Source organism: Ictidomys tridecemlineatus, chromosome 5 (assembly GCF_052094955.1).
Source record: "Ictidomys tridecemlineatus isolate mIctTri1 chromosome 5, mIctTri1.hap1, whole genome shotgun sequence".
Taxonomy (NCBI): domain Eukaryota; kingdom Metazoa; phylum Chordata; class Mammalia; order Rodentia; family Sciuridae; genus Ictidomys; species Ictidomys tridecemlineatus.
Window position 1 is genome coordinate 24,544,062 of NC_135481.1, and position 22,080 is coordinate 24,566,141.

At 42.2% G+C, this 22,080-nt stretch overlaps 1 protein-coding gene across 2 annotated transcripts in view; it reads right to left on the reverse strand.

The window, feature by feature from the left end:
• Nucleotides 1-22,080, reverse strand: part of Myzap (myocardial zonula adherens protein) — an 86,562-nt gene that overhangs the window by 62,099 nt on the left and 2,383 nt on the right. For both annotated transcript variants that reach the window (XM_078049557.1, XM_078049558.1), the window contains exon 2: nucleotides 11,869-11,955. In XM_078049557.1, the coding sequence (XP_077905683.1) occupies nucleotides 11,869-11,955 (87 nt within the window). The remainder of the gene's footprint in view (nucleotides 1-11,868; nucleotides 11,956-22,080) is intronic.

Genomic DNA, 22,080 nt, shown 5'->3' on the forward strand with positions numbered 1-22,080 from the left:
TGTTTAATGGTTCTCCGTGGGATGGCGAGTCAGCATTAAGATCCCCAATGTACTAGGCACGTAATTAGGAAGAGGAAAAGCTCTACTGAAAATCCCCACATACCAGGAAATAAAAACATGTTCTTTCAGTCAAAGGCTCCACCCAGTTCCTGAAAAACAAGCTCATGAGAACCTGAGGCTTTGGTGAGATACAGTCGCACAAAGCAGAGGTGCTCAGAGGTGGACCAGCATGCAGGAAAACTCAGGTAGCTGGATTCTGTCTTCCAGGAGGGGACATGGGAGTCACCACCAAGACAGGAAACACAATACCAGTAACAACAGATCCATGGAACTCTGCCTGAGAGGGCCTGGATCTAAAGTTGTGTGCGCGGAATGATACTGAAGACGCATTTAGCGAAAAATAGTAAATGGCACATTCCTGCTGTTTGTTTTAGGAATATGTGCTCTTATGTGTAAAACATCTAGAAAGATGCAATACAAACCTTCAATGACAATTTCCTCTTAATTCAGAACATCACTTTTCCTTTACACTCTTTTGTAATCCAAATTTTGGCGGGTAGGGAAAGGGGGGCAAAAAATCAAAGTGTTATTTTTGAATTGATGATTTTTATTTCAATTTTCAATATTTTCTGAATAAGTAGGAAGCTTTAAAAGATAGAAGAGGTTCTGGGGAATCGTCCTCAGTATATAAATACGGTACAGCTGAAGGGAACACTTTTGTTCCTCTTAGTTGGAGGGATGGATAGTTGACATTTGCCCCAATCACAAAATGTATACCCAAAAAAGTGCCAAAAAAGCAGAGACGGCAATCCATCAGTTTTACAAAACATCAGTATGCTTGTGGTCAAAAACTGGGGAACACAGGAAAAAATTAAAAGAGCTAATGTTTGGCAACATTATACCTGAATGTTTCTCCTCTTACAGCCTTTAAAATATCTCTCTGTAAGACAAATAATAACTGATGCAGATAAAAGTATTGTGATAATATTAAGAAACAGTCTATCTTGAGAGAAATATGTTGAAATATTTATGACATATTTATTTCTTTACACAGGGCAGAGGGAGTGGATGGGAGTATAGACAAGGAGAACTGGCCATGCTTGAGGGCAACTGGAACTGGATGAAGGGTTAGTGATTCATCATACAGTTCAGTCCCCTTTTGTATAAATTTCTCCATAATTGAAAGATTTCTTAAGGCCTCCTGATAGTGTTTTTGAATATTAAAAAGTCAAATTTAAAAAAGGATATACTAGGGCTGGGATGTAGCTCAGCGGCAAAGCACTTGCCTCATGCTTGCAAAGTTCTAGGTTGGATCCCTAGTCCCAAAAAAGAAAAGACAAAAAAAAGAAAGAAAGAAAGAAAGAAAAAAAAAGAAAAGAAAAAGAACCTCCCACCCAAATAAATAAATAAATAAATAGACCTATTACCAGCGTCCTGGGGTAAAACAGTAGCAGGCAAAAATCTCCTTGAAGACAAAAGCCCTAATACGACCTGGAAGGAAAAGAAAGTTGTTCCAACTGAAGAGGCCCTCCATTGGCCCTGAGTGAAATGCATTAGAATTAACAGCAAGTGTGGTCAGAATGCAGAGCTCCCTCACTAGGGTATGTCTAATGAGTACTTTGAGCTTAAGTTTTATCTCCAGGCTCACACTGTGTTAGCAGCGAGTACTTTAGAAACTTAAAAGGAGAAACTAAAGGAAAGTATTCAGTCTAAATTGCTGCAATATGGGATTCACTGGCCATTGAAAAGTTTGGCCAGTGAGGCCAGTGAAAGGTCACCATATTTTCCAGCTCCTGAATCTTACAATACAACAAGTTTCACAAAGGCAGGGACTTAGCTGCCATCTTCACAGCTGTGTCTCGATACTAAGCATAGATAGATATTCAATCTGCATATGTTGAAGGAAGGCAGACAGATCAAATTTTTGAAATTGGGACTGGGGTATTTGGCATCAGAGAGAGAGACAGTCAATCTGTACAAAAAAAAAAAAAAAAAAAAGAAAGAAAGAAAATCCTTTTGTCAATAAGGGATCTTGAGGAATAAATAACACAGAAACAGCTTAACTCATTGGAACCAATGGCAGTAGACTGCCACAGCCAGCCATGGCCCCAGAGGCCAGAACCAGCAGCTGGTCACATTTCCAGTCTGCCAATATAACTTAGGATCATGTCATGAATGATTTGAAAAGTAGAAGTCAAGTTACTTCCAACACTTCTTGCAGTGGACCTCTTTTCCCTGACCAGAGGATAGCGGGTGCCCTGGGGTGCCGAGTGCTGAGGCAGAGGGCAACCTATCCATCTTGTAAGCAGAGCTGGTACTTTCAGGAATCTGCACTGGCCTGTCTGACCTGTGTGTCCATCTTAGCAAATTTTTCATCCCAGGTCATTACTCATATTTGACATTGTTTTGCCTTCTTATAACAAAAATGAACGTAACAGCTGAGCCCAAAGGCCCTTCCACAGCCTGGACAAGAATAGGGAAGAAAAGGCTGCCAGCTCTGCATCCCCAGAGAAATGGAAGCCTTTGACTTACGAGAAAAGTTATTATTATTTTTTTAATTTTCTGACAGTCTCACAGATTAAATAGAGACCACTCTCTAATCAACAGCCCCAGAGTAAAAGGAAAGAATATCTGGGGGAAAAAAAAAATCAGGAACTGCTTTTCTGGAACCTAAGGGTATATAGGACATGCCTTAGGTAACCCTGACTGATAAAATGTAAATATATCTCCTAAGCAGCTTTAGCCTGATAAGACAGAGTATGCAAGTTGATGTTCCCAGGGCTACATGGCAGAGTTACAGACCTGCCTTAGGATGGCAAATTCACTCTGTACCAGCTGGGTGGCTCTGTGCAACATTAGTTACTTCTCTGAACTTCAGAAAAATTGAAAAAGAGTTGTGTAGTCGAGACAGTTTACACACAATATTCCCAGCTCCTTTTCAATGTTCATGGGAGTGTGGGTGGAAGGCTGAATGGGGGTGGGGGCCACTGGGGGCAGCCAACATAGCCCTGATCTGATTTGAAATCAAGGCCCTGCACTTGTGGGATGCATTATGGCTTTACAAACATATTATTTGAAGAAAGAGTTCCACAGCTAAAATAATTTGGAAAAACAATGAGTCTCAGCTAATATTTCCATTTGCTCCCAGAGGAAACTGAGGCCCCTAGAGATGGCATGACCTGCCAGAGCTCTGCAGTGGTGGTGAGGAAACCAGGACTAGAATCCCAGGCCTTGTCCCATCCTCCAGGGCTGTTATCGCTGAGAGGAACCAGAGTCCCTGCACACTGTCACAGAGGGCAGCCCCAGCCCCCATCTGCAGCCCTGAATCATGGCAGCACACTCCCTCACCTGGCAACAGTGTGGATGTTGTATAAACAGTCACGCCAAGGATAAGAACCAGAGAGCTTATTCATCCAGGGCTTTTAAAGGAAAGGGACTATAAAACCTGATAGCCAGGGTTTCTTCCTGTGAAACATTTTACTGGCTACAAAATTCCCCACTCTATGTCCATATGCACACATCTGCTCTCCCTCATTCGGTTTTCTAAGGTCTGGAAAGGGCTTCTTTAAAAACATCAGGTCACTGAAGGACACTTAAATGCTGGATATTAATAACTATTTAAAATATTGTCTGCTTCAAGCTATTCTATCAATTTGCAAAAGCCTTCATGACAAGTACACAATCAGTTCAAATAAGATTCTCTGAAATTCAGCTATGCATTAGATCCTGATTCAACACATCTGTGTTGGCATAGGTTCTGTCTCTTATTTAATTATGTGTGTGTGTGTGTGTGTCTGTGTGTCTGTGTGTGCGAGGGCGGGGTGGGGGAATGGGGATACCTGTGCAAACATGGAAACACCGTGCCAATGGATCTGGATAGTAATGTGGAAACAGACATTCTCAAATTTCTTAGAAAATTATAGATTTTATAGCTTCAAATTATCTACTATCCATTTTAATTCTATTGTTCAACAATTTTATAAATAATTCCATATTTATCACTTTTTCAACATGAAATTTGTACTTGCAAACTAATTAGCATCCCTTCTCCCACATTACCAATGATTCTTTTTTTTTTTTTTTCGAAGAAAATGCCTGTTTATTGAGGAACAGTTCTGCATATTTATAGAGCCGGGGGTGGTTAGACAGATATGACAGTTTAAAAGGTTGAAGGGTTTGACAGTTGGCATGGGGTGCTTTCTAATTGGTGGGTAAGGATTATGTGAGCCAGCAGGGCTAGTCTGATTGGTGGGTAAGGATCATGTGAGCCAGCAGGGCTTACTATTGGACAGCTCTTCTTAGGGGATAGGGAAGTTCTTTGGAGCCAGGGCAACTCCCAACATTTCCCCCTCTTTGTTATTAAATGAGAGTGGGCATTGACTCATTCTGGCTGTTTCCTGCTGAGATGGGGTAGTGTCGGAGAATCAGAGAGGAGGGAAGTAAGGAGCCCCCGCCCCAGGAGGGCAGAGAGGACTGGTATAACTTCAAGAACCAGATCAAGGAAGGTTCCTTGCCATCACAGACCCATGATGATGTCAGTCCATTCGGCATAGGTCTCGACTGGAGGTATCATCAGTAGCCAGGAGTTTTAATTCCCCATTTGGGAGGTTCTTCACAATCAGTTGCAACATGGCACCAGGTTCCTCTGTTCTGATTCTAGCACCTCCGGGCAGCGACTGCCCACAACAACTTTCACGCTGCTGCCGTGGGAGCTGCCATCTTGAGCAAGCCGGAACAAAGTGACCAGTGATTCTTAATATACAATTAAGAGCCCACAGCTAATTCATCTAAGCTGTTCATACAATTTAAGGTAATTGTATCATACAAAGAAATTTGTTAGAGGTTGAACAGAGTCCTCAAAAAAGAAAAGTTGATGTTCTAGGGCTCAATGCCCTTAAAATTTGACTTTATTTGGAAACAGGGTCCGGCTGGGGATATAGCTCAGTTGGTAGAGTGCTTGCCTCATATGCTCAAGGCTCTGGGTTCAATTCCCAGCGCAAAAAAAAAAAAAAAAAAAAAAAACAGGAGACAGAGTCAAGTGAGTCCTTACAGTGGGTCCTAACCCATTTTTACTGCTATCATTACTAAAAGGGCAAATTTTACACACAGGGACAGATGTGTACACAGGGAGAACTCCATGTGCCACATGAAGAGTACAGTGATGCAGCCACAAGCCTGCTGAAGGCATGAGCCACATGGCCCCCAAGGAAGGAGGAGAGGCAGGGAAGCAGCATGGGGGTGAGGGGGCGGGAGGATGACTCCAGGGGGTAACAAGGAGGACAGCAAAGGCCAAGGCCACTGGGTTTGGCCTTCAAGGGAAGAGATCTGACATGTTATCACTGCCTCTCCAATCCACCTTACAAGCCAGACACTGTGGTGGCTACTTTACTTATATTAACTCATTGACTGTGGAGCCAGGTGTTGTCACTCCTGCTCTGAAGATAAGGAAGCTCTGTGTGTGGATGTGCACCTGTGACCAGCAGAAAGCAGGCTCCAGCAGTTGAAGTCTCTGAAGAGAAGGACTGAAAGGAGCAGGCAGCCAGGCATCGGCCTTAGGGATAGGAATCCTTCCAGTATATCTCATGATCCCACAAATCCATAAAAAGGCATTGACTCTATTGTAATTGCCTCCAGCAGGCTCCGAACACACCTTCACACAGCTGGGCAAAATGTACCATCTGCAACACACCTGCATTTTGAGTAATTCCTCTTCCGATGACTGGAGAACAGGGACAGAAGAATACCCAGCAGGCAGTGGCATCTATGCCTGACCAACCACCCCACGGCATCCCAGTTACTCTAAATACACTAAGTGTTTTCCAGGATGGTGTTGAAGAATAAAGCTCAGCCCACCCTCAGCCAGCTGTAGCTCTAACAGGCACTGGAAATCCTTTGTGAAGCTTTAGGTTATTAGGAGTCAATCAGGCTACTGACCTCTTCCCACTTCCATATCCAAGCTAGCACCAATCTCCTGGCCTTTGACAACCACAGTTCCCCTTTCAAAGGAACCAAGTTATCTGATCAGGGAGGGTCATCCAGGGTTTTGGGTACTTTGCAATTTTGTGGGTTCCAGGGAAGGGCAGTCATATTAGAACCACATCAGAAGAAGTGGCCCCTCCAGAGTACCCTTGTGGGTGTGTGGACTCTGGCTCTCAATGATTCAAGCTCAGGAACCTGTCCAGCACATGATGATGAAACCACTCAAAACAGCCCCAACAGAACCTTCAGGTGCTGCCACCACCCAAGGACTTCAGTCCTAGAGAAACCTCCAGCCCCACCCTCCTCCTCTCTATCCCAGTTCTTCTACAATGAGTCACCAGTGTGTGACAGGTACTCAGACTGCACACTCGGTCTCCCTAATATAAGAGGCATCGTGGTGCATATACTGCCCCAGTGATTTCTGTCCTGAGCTCCTCTGCACCTTGGAGCTCCTAAGCACCCACAGTAGGATCTGGGAACGGAAGAGGAAGGGAGACTAGGAGGACTCTGACCCCCACCAAAGCCACTTTTGCCTGGTTTATATATGAGGGTTCAATATATAACATATTTATTTTAAAAAAAAGTCTACTGCTTTAACAAATTTAAAAAGCATTACTCAAGACAAATAAGCAAATGGGTACACAGCCCGATTATCAATACCACTTGACATGGCTAAACACATGCCTCCTTCCTTGGGATCACCTGATTTGTCTTCAGTAGTGACAGCCCCTCCAGGACATCTACCACCCCAGTTTCAGCACTCAGAGACCCTTTATGAACATCTCCCCAGGCATGCAGCTTGGGTCCAAAGACAACAGACCAAATTCTCAACTCTTTTACCACGCATACAGGTGTAGCCACCAAGGCCCTTATCCTGTCACTCGGCCCACTTGGGCCTCTCATTTAAACCCATATAAATATGGTTATGTCATACTAGACAAATATGCCATAAATATTCACTGGAGAAAAAAAATAGCCTATTCAACAAATGGTGCTGGGAAAACTGGAAATTCATATGTAGCAAAATGAAATTAAACCTTTATCTCTCACCCTGAACAAAATCAACTCAAAGTGGATCAAAGACCTAGGCACTAGGACAGAAACCCTAAGCCTAACAGAAAAAAAAAAAAAAAAGTAGGCTCAAATCTTCACCATGTCGGCCTAGGATCTAAATTCCTTAACAAGACTCCTAAAGTGCAAGAAGTAAAATCAAGAATCAATAAATTAGATGGATTCAAATTAAAAAGCTTCTTTTCAGCAAAGGAAACAACCAATAATGTGAAAACAGAGCCTCCAGATTGGGAGAAAATCTTTATCACTTGAACCTCCAATAAAGCATTAATCTCAGGGTATATAAAGAACTTAAAAAACTTAACACCCCCCAAAAAATACAAATAACCTAATCATCAATAAATGGCCTAAGGAACTAAACAGATACTTCACAGAAGAAGTAATACAATAAATCAACAAATATATGAAAAAGTGTTCAACATCTCTACAAATTAGAGAAATGCAAATCAAAACTACATTAAGATTTCATCTCACTCCTGTCAGAATGGCAATCATCAAAATACAGACAACAATATGGAGATTCCTCAAAAACTGGGAATGGAACACCATTTGACCCAGCTATCCACTCCTCAGTTTATACCCAAAGGATTTAAAATTAGCATACTACAGTAATGCAGCCATATTAATGCTGATAGAAGCTCAATTCATAATATTAAACTATGGAACCATGCTAGGTGTCCTTCAATAGATGAATGGATAAAGAAAATGTATATGTATATATATATTCAATGGAATATTACTCAGTTTTAAAGAAGAATAAAATTATGGCATTTGCCAGTAAATAGATGGAGTTGGAGAATATCATGCTAAGCAAAATAAGCCAGTCCCGGGGCTGGGATTGTGTCTCAGTGGTAGAGTGCTCGCCTAGCACAGGCGAGACCTGGGTTTGATCCTCAGCACCACATAAAAATAAAGGCATTGTGTTGTGTTCATCTACACCTAAAAAGTAAATATTTAAAAAAAATAATACAGTCCCCAAAAAAACAAAAGCCAAATGTTTTCTCTAATATGTGGATGGTAATTCACAATAAGGCAGGGGCCACTAGAGAAGAATAGCATTACCTTAGATTAGATAGAAGGAAATGAAGGGAGGGAAGGAGAGGGTAGGGAATGGGAGAGGAGGGGATGTGGGGATAGGAAGGATAGAACAAAACAGACATTATTACTGTATGTATATATGTGACTGCATGACCAATATGATTCTATATCATGTACACTCAGAAAAATGAGAAATTATATCCCATCTATGTATGATATATCAAAGTGCATAAATTTATTCTACTGTCAAGTATAAGTGATTAAAACAAAATTTTTAAAAGTATTCTAAGCAGTCATTGTGCCTGAAACCATCAGCTATAAAAGGGACATACAAGGAGAAGAGCAGTGTGGAGGCAGAAGGGAATGTCCCCCCGGCAACAGAGGGTCCCATCCAATCCTGGTCATCTCAAGGCACCAGTAGCCAAGCTGACCCTTCCCACTCTCTTTGTGGTTTTAAGTTTTTTGATCCCAAAATTTTTTTTTGTTCTTCTCAGTTATACATGACAGAGAGCGTAGTTTGGCAAATTATACATACATAGAGTATAACTTATTCTATTTAGGATCCCACTCTTGTGGTTGTACATGATGTGGAGTTACCCTGGCTGTGTATACAAATACAAGGCTAGGAAAGTTATGACCGATTAATTCTATTCTTTCCTATTCCCCTCCCCATCCCTTCCCTTTGTTTCCCTTTATCTAATCCAGTGGATTTCTATTATTCCCCTCCCCAACCTCCCTTGTGACCCAAAACTGTTTTTTATGGTAAATGTTCAAAGAACTTTCAGAGAAGCTTAATGAATTCTTCAACAACATAACCATAGTACCGTTATCACAAGTAAGAAAATGACCATTTACTCAATGATAGCTAATATATTAGATATTATTTATATTAAAAATTATTTAAGTTATCTCAATATGTCTTTTATAAATTTTTTTACCCAAGATCTAATCAAGGTTCACAAATTACATTTCACGTTAGGTCTTTTAAGTCTCTCTTATCTACTACCAAGTCTCATCTTTTAAAAAATACCATTGAATCTATGGAGAGGCACAAACCACTTGTTTTGTAAACTGTTTCACATTTGGGATTTTGCTTCCTTGTTTTAATTCAGTTAGACAAGTTTGGCAAGACTAGTACACAGGTAATAGTGTACTTCCTCAGAAAGCACATAACCTGGCCTGTCTCCTATTAGATCACTCGGTTGAAATGCTGACTGCCCAGTTGCTCCACTGTAAGGTACGCTGACCCTGTAGAATCAGTAAGTCATCTTTCAAGGTAACATTTTTAGACCACATGAATATCCTATTCCACAATTATCTTTCACCAACTAGTTTTTGCATCCACTTATGAACATCTCTGCTAGTTACAAAATGGAGATTTTTCTAAATTAATTAGCTAGCATTCTATAAAAAGGCCCCTTTCCTCTCCTCAACACTCTCTCTTTCTAATTATCAAAATGTACCTATATATTTTGATACATTATAAACTATATCTATTCACTGTGTTATAACCCTTATCCAAAATGCTTGGGACCAAAAGTGTTTCAGATTTTGGAGTTTTTAAATTTGGGGATATTTGCAAAGACTTTACCAGCTGAGCATCCCTACTCCAAAATTTTGAAATCTGAAATGCTCCAAAATCCAAAGCATTTTGATTGTCATGTTAGTGTTCCAAAAGTTCTAGATTTTGGAGCATTTGGGAGTGCAGATTTTCAGATCAGACCTATTCCACCTGTACTGTCATTATTCTTTGTGATGCTCCATCTGTTACCATTTGATCAGACAGGGCCCTTTCAAGAGAGCTCCTACATCCTTTTCCAGGACTTCACTCATCTCTGAGTGCTACCCTGCTTTCTAACTGGGTGCCCCAGGCCTACCTTGCCCTTTCCCTGCTTCTCCCTGGAGAAGCCATTTTTCTAGATCTTTCTAATGGGACCCTTCTTTGTGAGCACATCAGCGAGTTTATATTCTCTCACTTTTCTCTACCTTTTCTTTCCTCTCCACTTCCTTTCCCAGTCCTTCGTCATCTGCACTGGCATGGGAAGCACTTTGTCCTTCATAGGAAGTGGGAGGAGAGGGATGTCAGAGGAGGGAAGGGGATACGGGGACCTCCAGTAAACTTAAGGACATTATTAACCAAACTACTCACCAATCAATGAGAAGCTTCATTTCTATGGTTTACGACATTATTGGTTAATGCCACAGCAAGGCTTGTACTTCAAGAAGCTTCCATCTCATGATTCCATTTTGGAAACTCACATCATTTTTGTTTTGTTATATTTATATGAAACATGCACAAGGACGACCTAATCTCTGGCACTTTTATCCCCTCCTTTTGTTTTATTTGTCTTCATTAGCACTCGCTATTTCTTAAACTCTGTAAGATATATGTAGAGTTTATAAACTCTATATCTTATATATATTTATTTATTTTCATTCTTGTCTCACTAGTATATAAGTTCTGTGGATGACACATATTTTTTTTTGTCTATTTTGCTGTCTACTACTATACTCCTAGTGCATAGAATAAATAGTGCCTGGAATTCAATAGGGGCCCCATAATTGCTTGTGAATGAGTAAAATAGCTTGGCCAATGTGTTAGTCAGCCTTTTGGTTGCTGCAACCAAAACACCTGACAAGACCAACGTAAAGGAGGAAAAGTTTACTTTGGGCTCGTGGTTTCAGAGCATTTCAGATTTCAAAATTTTGTCAGAACACCATGGAGGAAGGGTGGAAGCAGAGGAGAGCTGCTCACCTCCTGGTGGCTGGAAAGCAGAGACAGAGGGAAGAGCTGGGGGCAAGATATAATTCCCAAGAGGGTGCTCCCAATGACCCACCTCTTCAAGCCACACCTCACCTAACTACAATTACGACCCAGTATAATAATAAATATAATTATGAATCTATCAAATGAGATAATCCCTGATTACATTACTAAACACTTATACTCTAATCATTTCACCTCCTACATCAACACAGGAACTTTTGGAAATCTCACGTGAGAACTATAACAGCCAGGAACACTGGCTAAGCTAAATACAACCTCTCATTTAGTCTTTAAGCCTGCACTTCAATGTCCCTGCCAAGTATTCAATTATTCCCTTCTCTGTGTTCCCAAAGCCCTTTCTATGTTGCTGGATCTGAATACTTGAAATATCACATCATTGTTTATTTATGTCTGTTTCACCTGAGAAACTGTGAGTTCCTCTAAGGCAAAGACAAGGTCACACTTATCTTCACGGTCCCAGCACTTAGCACAGGAGTTGCTGGCACGTGAGTGTTTACCATTTGGAGCAGGACTCCTCCTGCATCTACTCAAGGTGTCCCTTCTGCCACCAGAGCAGCCTGCTGGGCTTTTCCTCCATGCCTGAGCCTGAATTGGGTTCCCAGCTGGCTACTCCCAGCTCCTGAGAAAGTCTCTGGCTGGGCAGCAGCTCACAAAGGACCCTTTGACTGAACCGCACTGGGCTGTTTCAGGAAAAACCACGTTCCCTGACACAGCACCTGTCACTAAGGCCAGTGTCCCTATAGTTCCAAGGCAACACAGGGCCACAGTGTTCGCCAAGAAACAAGAGCAGGGGCAGAGCAGGAGCAGAACACTGGCAGAGCCACCAGCAAGAGCAGGCTGGCTTCTGGGAGGCAGGCGGGCAGGTCAAGGGGGGACTTTATATCAGCAGAGTAGCAGATGCACAGCTCTGAGAAATGCCTGGGGACGGGAGGAGAGTGGGTTAAACAGAACAAGTCCAGGACTGTTGAAGATTGGCCTCAAAGATGGCTCACCTGCTCTCTTCTCTCAATCTTCTTTTCAGTTTGCTCTGAAACTGGACTTTCGGGTGGCACGGTTAACCGCAGTCTGCAGACATTTGCCTGGAAGAGGTGGAGAGGAGAGGCAAGTTAGGGACCAGCGTTTGAGGCAGAAAGAGCAAGGTGACCTTGGGCTTCTCACAGCCTGTTTCCACTTGGCAATGGGGGCTGCTGTACCAATCACACAGAAGACTGAAAGGGGAAGGCCAGCCTTTGTCTGGCCCGGCACAGGCACACAGCAGCCTGCTGCTCAAAACAAGGAAACCACTGATTGTCTTCGGAAATTTCAAACATTTTTAAACAGCTCAGGTTCCATAACAATATGTATAAAATGATCTCAGTTCATAAGTATAGGCCAACATGCAGCTAGAGGAAGAGAAGACAAAATACACACAGTGGTTCTCTCTAAATTAGAAGATTTCAGGTGACCAGGGTAGGAGGGTGCTTTCTAACCAACTATATATTTAATTATTTTACAACAGAGATATACATGCTTGATCACATCTTTTTAAAGTCTATTTACCTATGTTCATAGTAGTATTATTCACAAGAGCCAAAAGGATTTTGTTTATCAAATGGATAAACAATATGAGGTACATACAAACAATGGAATATTATTCAGCCTTAGGAAGAAAGGAAATTCTGACACATGCTACAACAGTATGCTAAGTAAGTAAGTCAGTTATAAAAGGGCAAATGTTGCATGATTCTACGTATGTGAAGTACTCAGTGTTCAAAGTCACAGAGAAAGAAAGCAGCATGATACCGGGCACAGCGGTGCATGCCGGTAATCCCAGGAGCTAGGGAGGCTGAGGCAGGAGGATCAGGAGTTCAAAGCAGCATTAGCAAAAGCAAGGTGCTAAGCAACTGAGTGAGACCCTGTCTCTAAATAAAATACAAAATAGAGCCACAACGTGTGGCTCAGTGGTCGAGTGTCCCTGAGTTCAATTCCTGGTACCCATCCCAACCCCTCCAAAAAAAAGAAAGCAGCATGGTATCTTCCAGGTGGTAAGGTGATGGGGGAATTAAGGAGTTGTGTTTATTGGGTAGAGTTTCAGTTTGGGAAGATGAGAAGGATTCTGTGGGTAGATAGTGGTAATGTTTATACAACACTGCGAATGCACTTAATGTCACTGGACTATACACTTAGAAATGGTTAAGACAGCAAATGTGATGCTTTGAGTATTTTACAATTAAAAAAAAACTAATAAAACCAAAGCTGCCCATGTTTGCTGAATACAGATCTAAAGAAAGAGCATTAGATGGAAAGGCATAGGAGACTAAAACATAAGATTATAAGTTGATAAATCACCTGACTCCTTCATTGGCTATACCACCATGAATATTTGTCCCTAATCACTGAGCATCTTCTCAGTTTATTAAAGGCTGCCAACAGAGTTCACTGAAACTTGGAATAAAGGTTCCTACGTGATTTTTTAAAAGTCTAAGGCTGGGCTGTAGCTCAGTGATAGATCACTTGCTTAGTATGCACAAAGCCCTGGGTTCAATCCTCATTACTGAAGAAAAAAAAAAAAACAAGTCTAAATTGCACTGTTTCTCTTAAAATAAAACAAAGCATTATACCATTCCTGGAGAGAAATTACAACACATGTGATCTATCAATATTCTATTGATAAGGACAAACCACTGAGCAAAGTCATTTCTCTGCCTACTAGGACAGAAAATATACAACCACAATCTGTAGTGTGAATGAGGCATTAACTATAATAACAGCTAACCACAGTCTCCACTTACTGCATGCCAAGCACCTGTAAGCGTCTTCCCTCCACTTATTCATGTGATCCTCACCATGACCCCATGGCAACAGGTCCTCCCACTAGCCCTACTTTGCAGTGAGGAAATCAAGTCCCTGAGGGGCCTCATGGCCTGGAAATGACAGAGCTGAGATTTGAACCCAGGCAGTTTCTGTGCTCTTAGTCCTCAGATTCACCACCTACTACATCCCTGAAACGCCACATGGGCTCAACTCATGGGAGGGCCACTTGTCCCAATACTGTTTGAACTGTGTCTCCCAAACTTCATACATTAAGTCCTAATCCTAGTATGTAAGAATATGAACCTACTTAGAGATGGGGTTTTTATAATGGTACTCAAGTAAAAAAATGAGATCAAGGGTTACACTAAATCAAAATGATTAGTGTCCTTATGAAAATGGGAAATGTGGAGGTACATACACTTGCAGGGAAAATGGCTTGTGAACTTAAGATGGTTATCTACAAGCCAAGGACATAGGCCTAGGACAAATCACTCCTTCACGGCCCTCAGAAGGAATCTACCCTACTGGCATCCTGATTTTGGACTTCTAGCCTCCAGGACTGTTAGACAAAAAATTTATACTGTTTAAGTCACTGGGTTTGTAGTGATTTTCATGGAAACCCTGGAGAGCATCCTCTACCCTTTCTTGGCCCAACCTGATTAGCTGGGTCACAGATCTGCACCGCTCAACAGGCAGCCTCTGAGCAAAACATCCTGCAGACTGGAAGCTCGGGTTTGGGTGGGATTGCAAGAGACCTTTCAGATCCAACCTGCCCACCTATGAAGGCATCCCACATTCAGAAATGTACCTGAAAGGTGGGGCCCCAGCCTGTGGGAATCATTTTGCATGAGCAAGTGAAAGAATCCGAGCTTGAGACCCAAGTTAGTACTTCCACATATGCCAATAACCTCTCTCCAAGATGTCACATCTTTCTACCAGGCATTTTCAAATTTCTGATGCTGAGTTTATATGTTCTGCAGAATTTCTACCTAACCAGCCTGGGATTTTCCTTGAACTACAGCAAAGTTGCCCTTTCTAGATAATTCCCCTATCCCCTGACACCTGTTCTGTATGGACTAAACAACCCCAGTTCTTTAAGATGTGGTTTTGAGACCTCTTTTCCTCCTCACTCTCTTCATCCCCCAATGTCTTCAGGGTGAGATATGGCCTGACAACCAGGGCTATCAATGGCTCTAATGTGGCCAACCTTGCAACCAGCCTTCAGAGCTCACTACCAGACCTATGGACAAAAAGAAACAAAGCCATTCCGCCAGCTCCTTCTCTTTCCTGAGAGAACTATGCAAAGGCACTGATGGAAATCTGGGTCCTCTGGAGAAGGGTAACCCTCTCACTCCAGGCCATTTGGTCACATTAAATCCAGTCTGGCACATGCACAAACATTAGGTATAACCCACCCTGGGTGGCAATCCAAATCCACTATATTCAGCAATCTTCTCTGATAGGCTGGGTCTAATCCATGGCATAATTCTGCAGAGGAAATTAGGTACTTCCCTCTGCACCACATCCCATGCACACACATATGTACTTGCACATATACATGTACAAACAAGTACACACAGATTCCAACATGAACTAGTCCTGTGACTATGGACAAGTTAGTTATATCTCCATATCTCAAAGGTAAAATGAGATATACTAGGACTAGCTAGCATATAGTAAACCTCTATGAATGTTAGATATTTTTATTATTATCTAAATACTATCATTGTCCTAGAAATCTATATCCTCCAAAATGAAATAGACCCATTTGGCTTCACTACCCTGCTTTCCATGAAAATAACAATTTATTCAGTGGGTTGGGGACATTAGCACTGTAAGTGATGCCTTTTGATTGCCTGATTACCCTAGAGGGGTAATCCCTGATGGCCATAATTTTCAGGAAGGCGCTTTATGAATCCAATCACCCAAGAGTGAGATAGCCCCTCCCCCTGGTTGAGCTCATTCTTCATCTGCTACCACAGAGCTTTGATATTCCTCAACATACTTCCTACACAGTGCGCAGGTACCTTTTGTGAATTGAGTTCTCACACTGAACCATGTGTATGCTGGGGTATGGAAACCCAAAGGGTAAAACACAATGCATAAAACAAAACGAACCTGTAAAATAAAACATTTGGCTTCAAAGATACCTGGCAGTTGCAGCAGGTGCTTGAAGCTGCACCCCAGGGCCCTGTCTGGGGAGGTTACTATTGTCAATAGAGGTGCTTTGATGGAAACATTAAAGAGCACAACTATTCTTTAATAAATGCTGACCCACTGACTGTACAGAAGCAATTTAAACTCAGCTGGGAACAGGATCACATACACACCTTCTACATTGTCACAGGGAAAAAGAAAGCTGCAGAACAAAATGTTAAGAATAACCTCATTTTTGTTATATATATATATATATACACTGATGATTTGTATAGACTTAAAGGAAAAAAATATATTTAAGGAAACACAGCCAACTGTTGATGCTGTTTATCTCTCCAAAAATGGGGTTTCTGTATTGTTCAAACAACTGTTTGAATTATAAGTTTTTAAACAGTAGTAGTAGTAGTAATATAATAATAATAATAATAATAATAATAAAGATGGAAAGAGAATGTGCCAAAGAGACCAAGACAGATAGACCAATCCTCCCTAAATCCACAGAATAGTTTCAGTGACAGCAAAAATAACAATCTAGAGGTCTAGATGGTACTCTGAATGCCTAACAGAAGCACTAAGGAAAGTGAACCCTGAACCCCTCCCTGCTAGGCTGACCTGGCACAGTCCACCTCCCTCTACTCATTCACCTCTAGCAATCTCCCCACTGGAAAATCCCCTGATCAAGATCAAGGCCCTGTAGCTTATCTCTGGGCATTTTATGATGCTGATTACCATGTTTTCCTGAAACTCAGATACACAACTCCCAGAGCCGACCCAGGCTAAGCAATACCTGAAAGGCAGAGGTTCTCACAGCAGCTGGCTCAACCCTTGAGTTCTGAACAATGCAGAGAATTGCTTCTTACTTATTCTGAATACCACTGCTATTGGACTAACCATCCCTGGAACCAACATCCATTCCAGTGGATCAAAGCAGGAAACTGGACACAGCCTATTTCATTACTCAATCACTGAGCACCCACTAATTGTAAAATACTTTTTAAGAGATATAAGGGTACCATGTTACCATGTTGATAAAGAAACTGCTGTGCTCAAGGAGCTTATAATCTAGAAACACCCTCAACAAGGTAATAAAGAACAGTTGTCCTGCCCAATACTGCAAGCTTAATGGCTAAAGCATGGTCAAACTGCACTTCCTGGGTTTCTTCTGGGTTCTGACACCTACCAGTGATAAAACCTCTGGAAAGCTACTTAATCTTCAGGGCTTCTGATACCTGATTGTACAATATAATAAACAATATTGTACTCTTTTAAGATTGTTGTGAAGATTAAATTAACGAATATGGGTAAAGAGCTTAGAATAGTTTCTGGTACATATTAAGGGCTCTCTAAGTGTTCTTGATTATCATGGGAATAGAGGACAACCCTGATCTTAAGTGGAGGTAGGATTATGGAAATAAAAGTGCCTAGAAATGACACTTGAACTGGGTATAGAAGGCCAAAAAGAACTTTGCAGATCAGTGAGGTTTGAAGAATCCATCATCATCATGAGAGACAACTATCAGGCAGGCAAGGTGTTCCAGACTGGCTGAAGATATACATAGCTGTTGGCATGTTCCAAAGATGATAATGAGACCTTCAACCTGAGCTAGATAGGAAAGAAAAATGAACAAATACATAGGGGCCAAACTCTGACAATCAGGCCCCGGTTAGAAGACAATAGAGTCACTGAAATCTTTGGAGGAAGAAACTAACATTCAAATCTGGGTTCATTTCAATAATTAAACCAATAGTCACTGAGTACCTCCTACATTCCCTGCACTATGAAATGGAAGGAAAGGAAAATGTAGGGGGAGATATCAAGCAAACTTTGTACCATAATGGTTTTTTGAGCCCCTATAGTACTTAGCAAAGTATCAATACATAATGGGTGTTTGTTCAATGAATGTTTTGTTTGTTGGGGGGGGGATTTTGTTATTATTATTTTGCTTTGCTTTGCTTTGGTTGAACTAAAACAAAGAAAGCTAGCTACACCTGAAACTCCCTGGGGATTCTTCTACTTAATTCCAAGCCACTCTCCTGGGAGGGACAGCAGGAGAGGGGCAGATAGCATCCAGGCCTCCTGTAGAAGAAAAGATACAACCAAGCCCTTGTTCACAACTCCAGGCACCTAGGGAGCTCAGTGGGCCCCTGGAGCCTTGTTTCTCACCCCCCTTTTTAAAATTTTTTATTATTAGTTGTTCAAAACATTACATAGTTCTTGACATATATATTTCATACATTTGATTCAAGTGGGTTATGAACTCCCATTTTTACCCCATATACAGATTGCAGTATCACATCAGTTACACATCCACTGATTTTCATATTGCCATACTAGTGTCTGTTGTATTCTGCTGCCATTCCTATCCTCTACTATGCCCCCTCCCCACCCCTCCCCTCCCATCTTCTCTGTCTACCCCATCTACTGTAATTCATTTCTCCCCCTTGTTTTTTTTCCCTTTCCCCTCACTTCCTCTTGAATATAATTTTGTATAACAATGAGGGTCTCCTTCCATTTCCATGCAATTTCCCTTCTCTCTTCCTTTCCCTCCCACCTCTCATCCCTGTTTAATGTTAATCTTCTTCTCATGCCCTTTATGGAGGCAGAAATTCCTCACTTAAGGGTATTCTGGGGATCCCCATATCATGATGCTCTCAGTCTCTGGTACCTGGGCTCACCCAAGAGGGGAAAAATCTATCTCAAATAAGAGGGGGTAGAGAAGATGACCCAGGGAATTGACGGGGACTTGCTAATCAGTTTACAGAGATGGATTTCCCTAAGGAAGTTAGCCAAATGCATTTGCGTTTCTCTCAGGCCTGGTCCACTCTGACTGAGTCTCTGCCCAACTTCCCCTGACAACAGAAGGTGTGGCCTCTGTGGATGGGGAACCCACCCCACACTCTGCTCAGCACAATTTATCCAATCTTTGGCACCTGCAGGCCAAGCTGTGTGGGGCCTGGAGCATGCCCCATCTAGATTAGGCCTCTCAGGTCTGCTGTGTCCCTGAACTTGTAGCTTGATTATCTGCCTCAGGGTGGGGCAAACTTTCTCTGCAAAGTGCCAGATAAGAAATATTCAGGTTTTTCAGGCCACTGTAAAAACCATTCCTAATTCAGAGGCATACAGAACAGTAGAGGATCTCCCCCTTCTACTTCCTGGGACACTTTTCCAGGTGGTATGGTGTCCTAGAGCCCCTCTTTCCCATGTCAGAGAAAATTTCATCAATAGGAGGACAGTAACCTCTCCTCCCCACTCTCTCTGGCTCCTTCTGTACCAGGCACACAATGTACCCAAAATGTCAAAATCCAGAGAGAAAGCACAGGTGAGATAAAGACACAAAAAATACCAGTGTGTCTTGGAGTGCTTTGACTCCCTGTCCCTGCCCCCATCACCTTGTCCTCCATTTTACAAAGCCCAAGGGACCTTTCTAGAACACTGTCCCAAGAATGAACCAGGAAAGCTTTCAGGGAGGAGTGATTCTTATAGAAATAGAAAGATTCTTATAGAAGTAGTCTTATCCCAGGCTCAAGGAAACCTCCTTAAAAATGCAAATGTTCTTCTCTACTTTCAGAGGTTCCCCTGAATTGGCTTAGGGTGAGGCCAGGACAGAGCTCTCTTAAGTTTCCTGGTGATTCCACACAGAACCAGGGTTGAGAACCACTGACTTAACCAAAGAATGAAACTCCAACTGTGCTACAGGATGAAACAACTAGAATATTTGGAGGCTTTCCCAGAACTGTCAAATCCTCACCTGGACTAGCATTCCCATCCACCCAGTCACCTGTTTCCTGCCCAGGTGGACTGGCTTTATCCCAAGGCTTCTCTTCCTGTGTTTCCATTTGCCAACTGGACACTAAGTGTGGCTTCTTTAGGACCCTGGGGACTTCCTCTCTATAAGCACCTATTCCATCAGGCCTGAGGAGGGAGAGTCCCTAAGACTTGTCTTCAAGTAGTTAACCACAGGGGAAATAAGCAATGGTGAGGTACATAAGCCATGGGAAGGAAGAATCAGGGCAGACTTCCTGGAGGGGATGATCCTCATCAGAGGAAAGCATGAGGAAAAACACAGAGGCAAGGAACAGCACTGAAGCTCAGAGAATGACAATTAATCTGGAATGCCTGGGACTACGTGGGCCAAGCATGGGAGTATAGAAAAAAACAGCCAACGGCCAGGTTGGAGGGCCCAGATGCTACACTAAGAAGTTGAAACTTTTCCCTGGTAGTACCAAGGAGATTCTTGAAGCAGAGGAATCAGGTGACTGGATTATGAATTTTTGAAAGATTACTCTGACCATAAAGAATGAACAAAAGTCAGTAGCAGTGTGATTGACACTTAGGAAATACCACTCATCTGAAGTGGGAAAAGGGGTAAACCCTGATATAGTAGTCTACTCTGTGTTGGAAAAACACTGCAGCCATTTTAAGATCATAATGTGGTTAATCACTGGAAGTATTTGGGTTGAAGTGTTTCAATACATTTCTCTAATCAGCCCTAGATCCGCAGCTCCTTGAATGGAACTGGATAACAATTGTTGGGGCTTACTGACTTGAAAGAGTTTCCCAAGTGACTAGAAGCATGGTAGTGACACCAGCCTCCAGGTCCCCTGCTCAGATATGGATGCACAGTATAAAAACAACAGGGACCTCACATGCAACCCTTCTGCAGTACTTTGGAGATAAGAAACACAGGTCAGAATCCCCCATAATCTTTACAGAGCAACCGTGGCATCTCTATAAATCAAGTTTCCTTAAGAATTTCAAGTCTGGCCTAGCATGCTGGCTGGCACACACCGATAATCCCAGGGCCTTGGGAGGTTGAGGCAGGAGGATCAGTGATAAGTGTCCTTGATTCAATTCCTAGTACCCCCCACCCCGCCAAAAAAAAAAAAAAAAAAAAGAGAGAATCTCAAATTTGTTCATCCTACACTAAACACAGCAAGATGGAAAAACAAAAGCACAGAAGTTGGTTGGTTTTTATTTTTTATTTTTCTGAACCTACAACTATCATTTTTTTTTTTTAGTGACTAAGGCTTTGGGGATAATCCTAAGGATGCTATCTATCAAAACTATACAACTTGGTCTGTGAGGAGCTGACTCAGAAGGTCTGGGGTGAGAAGCCAGCATGTTTTCTGTACAGCAGGACCCACCTCTCTTCTCCCTGTGGATGCTGCAGACAGCTTCCTTCCACCAGTTGCTGAGATTCCACAACATCCAGTGTTCCTTCCTCAGAGCCCACAGAAGGATACAGAGCTTACATGCGTAGATGTTTTTGTGGACTGGGAAAAAGAAGTGAGGTAACACCTGTCTGACCCAAGGGAATTCTTCCTTTTGAGCTATCAAACAGAAATGGGACATTAGAGACTAGTGCATTAGCCAGGGAGTAAAGACTATCAGCCCATTCTGGTTTTAAACCTAGGAAGCCTCTGCCAAGGCAGAGGCAGGCTAGGAAACAATCCTCTCCTATGGCCTTGTTGGGGTTTGTTTCGGCTTGAATTTTATGTGCCATTGAGGAGCCATGATACCAGCAAAACCAGCCAACAGTCTCTTATTATCAGCAGAACACAGTGCCACATAAAACCCTTGACAGGTCTAGCATCTCACACCACCCTAGCCAAATAGCTTAGCCAAAAGTACTGGGGTACATAAAACAACAAGTACTTTCCACCCCAAGCTCACAACCTGGCCACGCAACTGACCTTTCATTTCAAAGGCTCACACAGCAAGATTAACTTTCATTTACAAAATTCCTTTCAAAATCATTTAGTAATGTCAATATATTAAAAAATGTTTCCCCCACTCCCCAAGGTCATTATTCTAGCTGTGGTTATTCTCCAAACAATTTATCTCCCTGCTGTTGCCATAGATAAAACTATTTTTAGAGCACAACTGGTTTGAAGGCTTTTTTTTTTTTTTTAAATTTCACAACTCCTGTTGTTTGGCATCCATAAATGCTTCTCAGAATTTTGTTTATCAGCTAACAGAAATTAGTCTTCCCACCTTCCCCCGCGCCCTCCCATGAGAGATGATCTTAGGAAGGAAGTGCAATTGCAGGTGGCAGTCACTGAACAAAGGATAACTGGTGACAGGCTAGTCTCCCACACTGCCCCTGGCAGCTGACTCAGAGAACTGAACTCCTGCTCAGTGTCAGCTGTCACCACGGTTGGCTGGAATGACTGGACCAACATAGCCTGGTTCCCCACAGACACTAACTCGATAAGCTCTTTGGATGAAACAGAAGATTTATTTTAATGGCTAA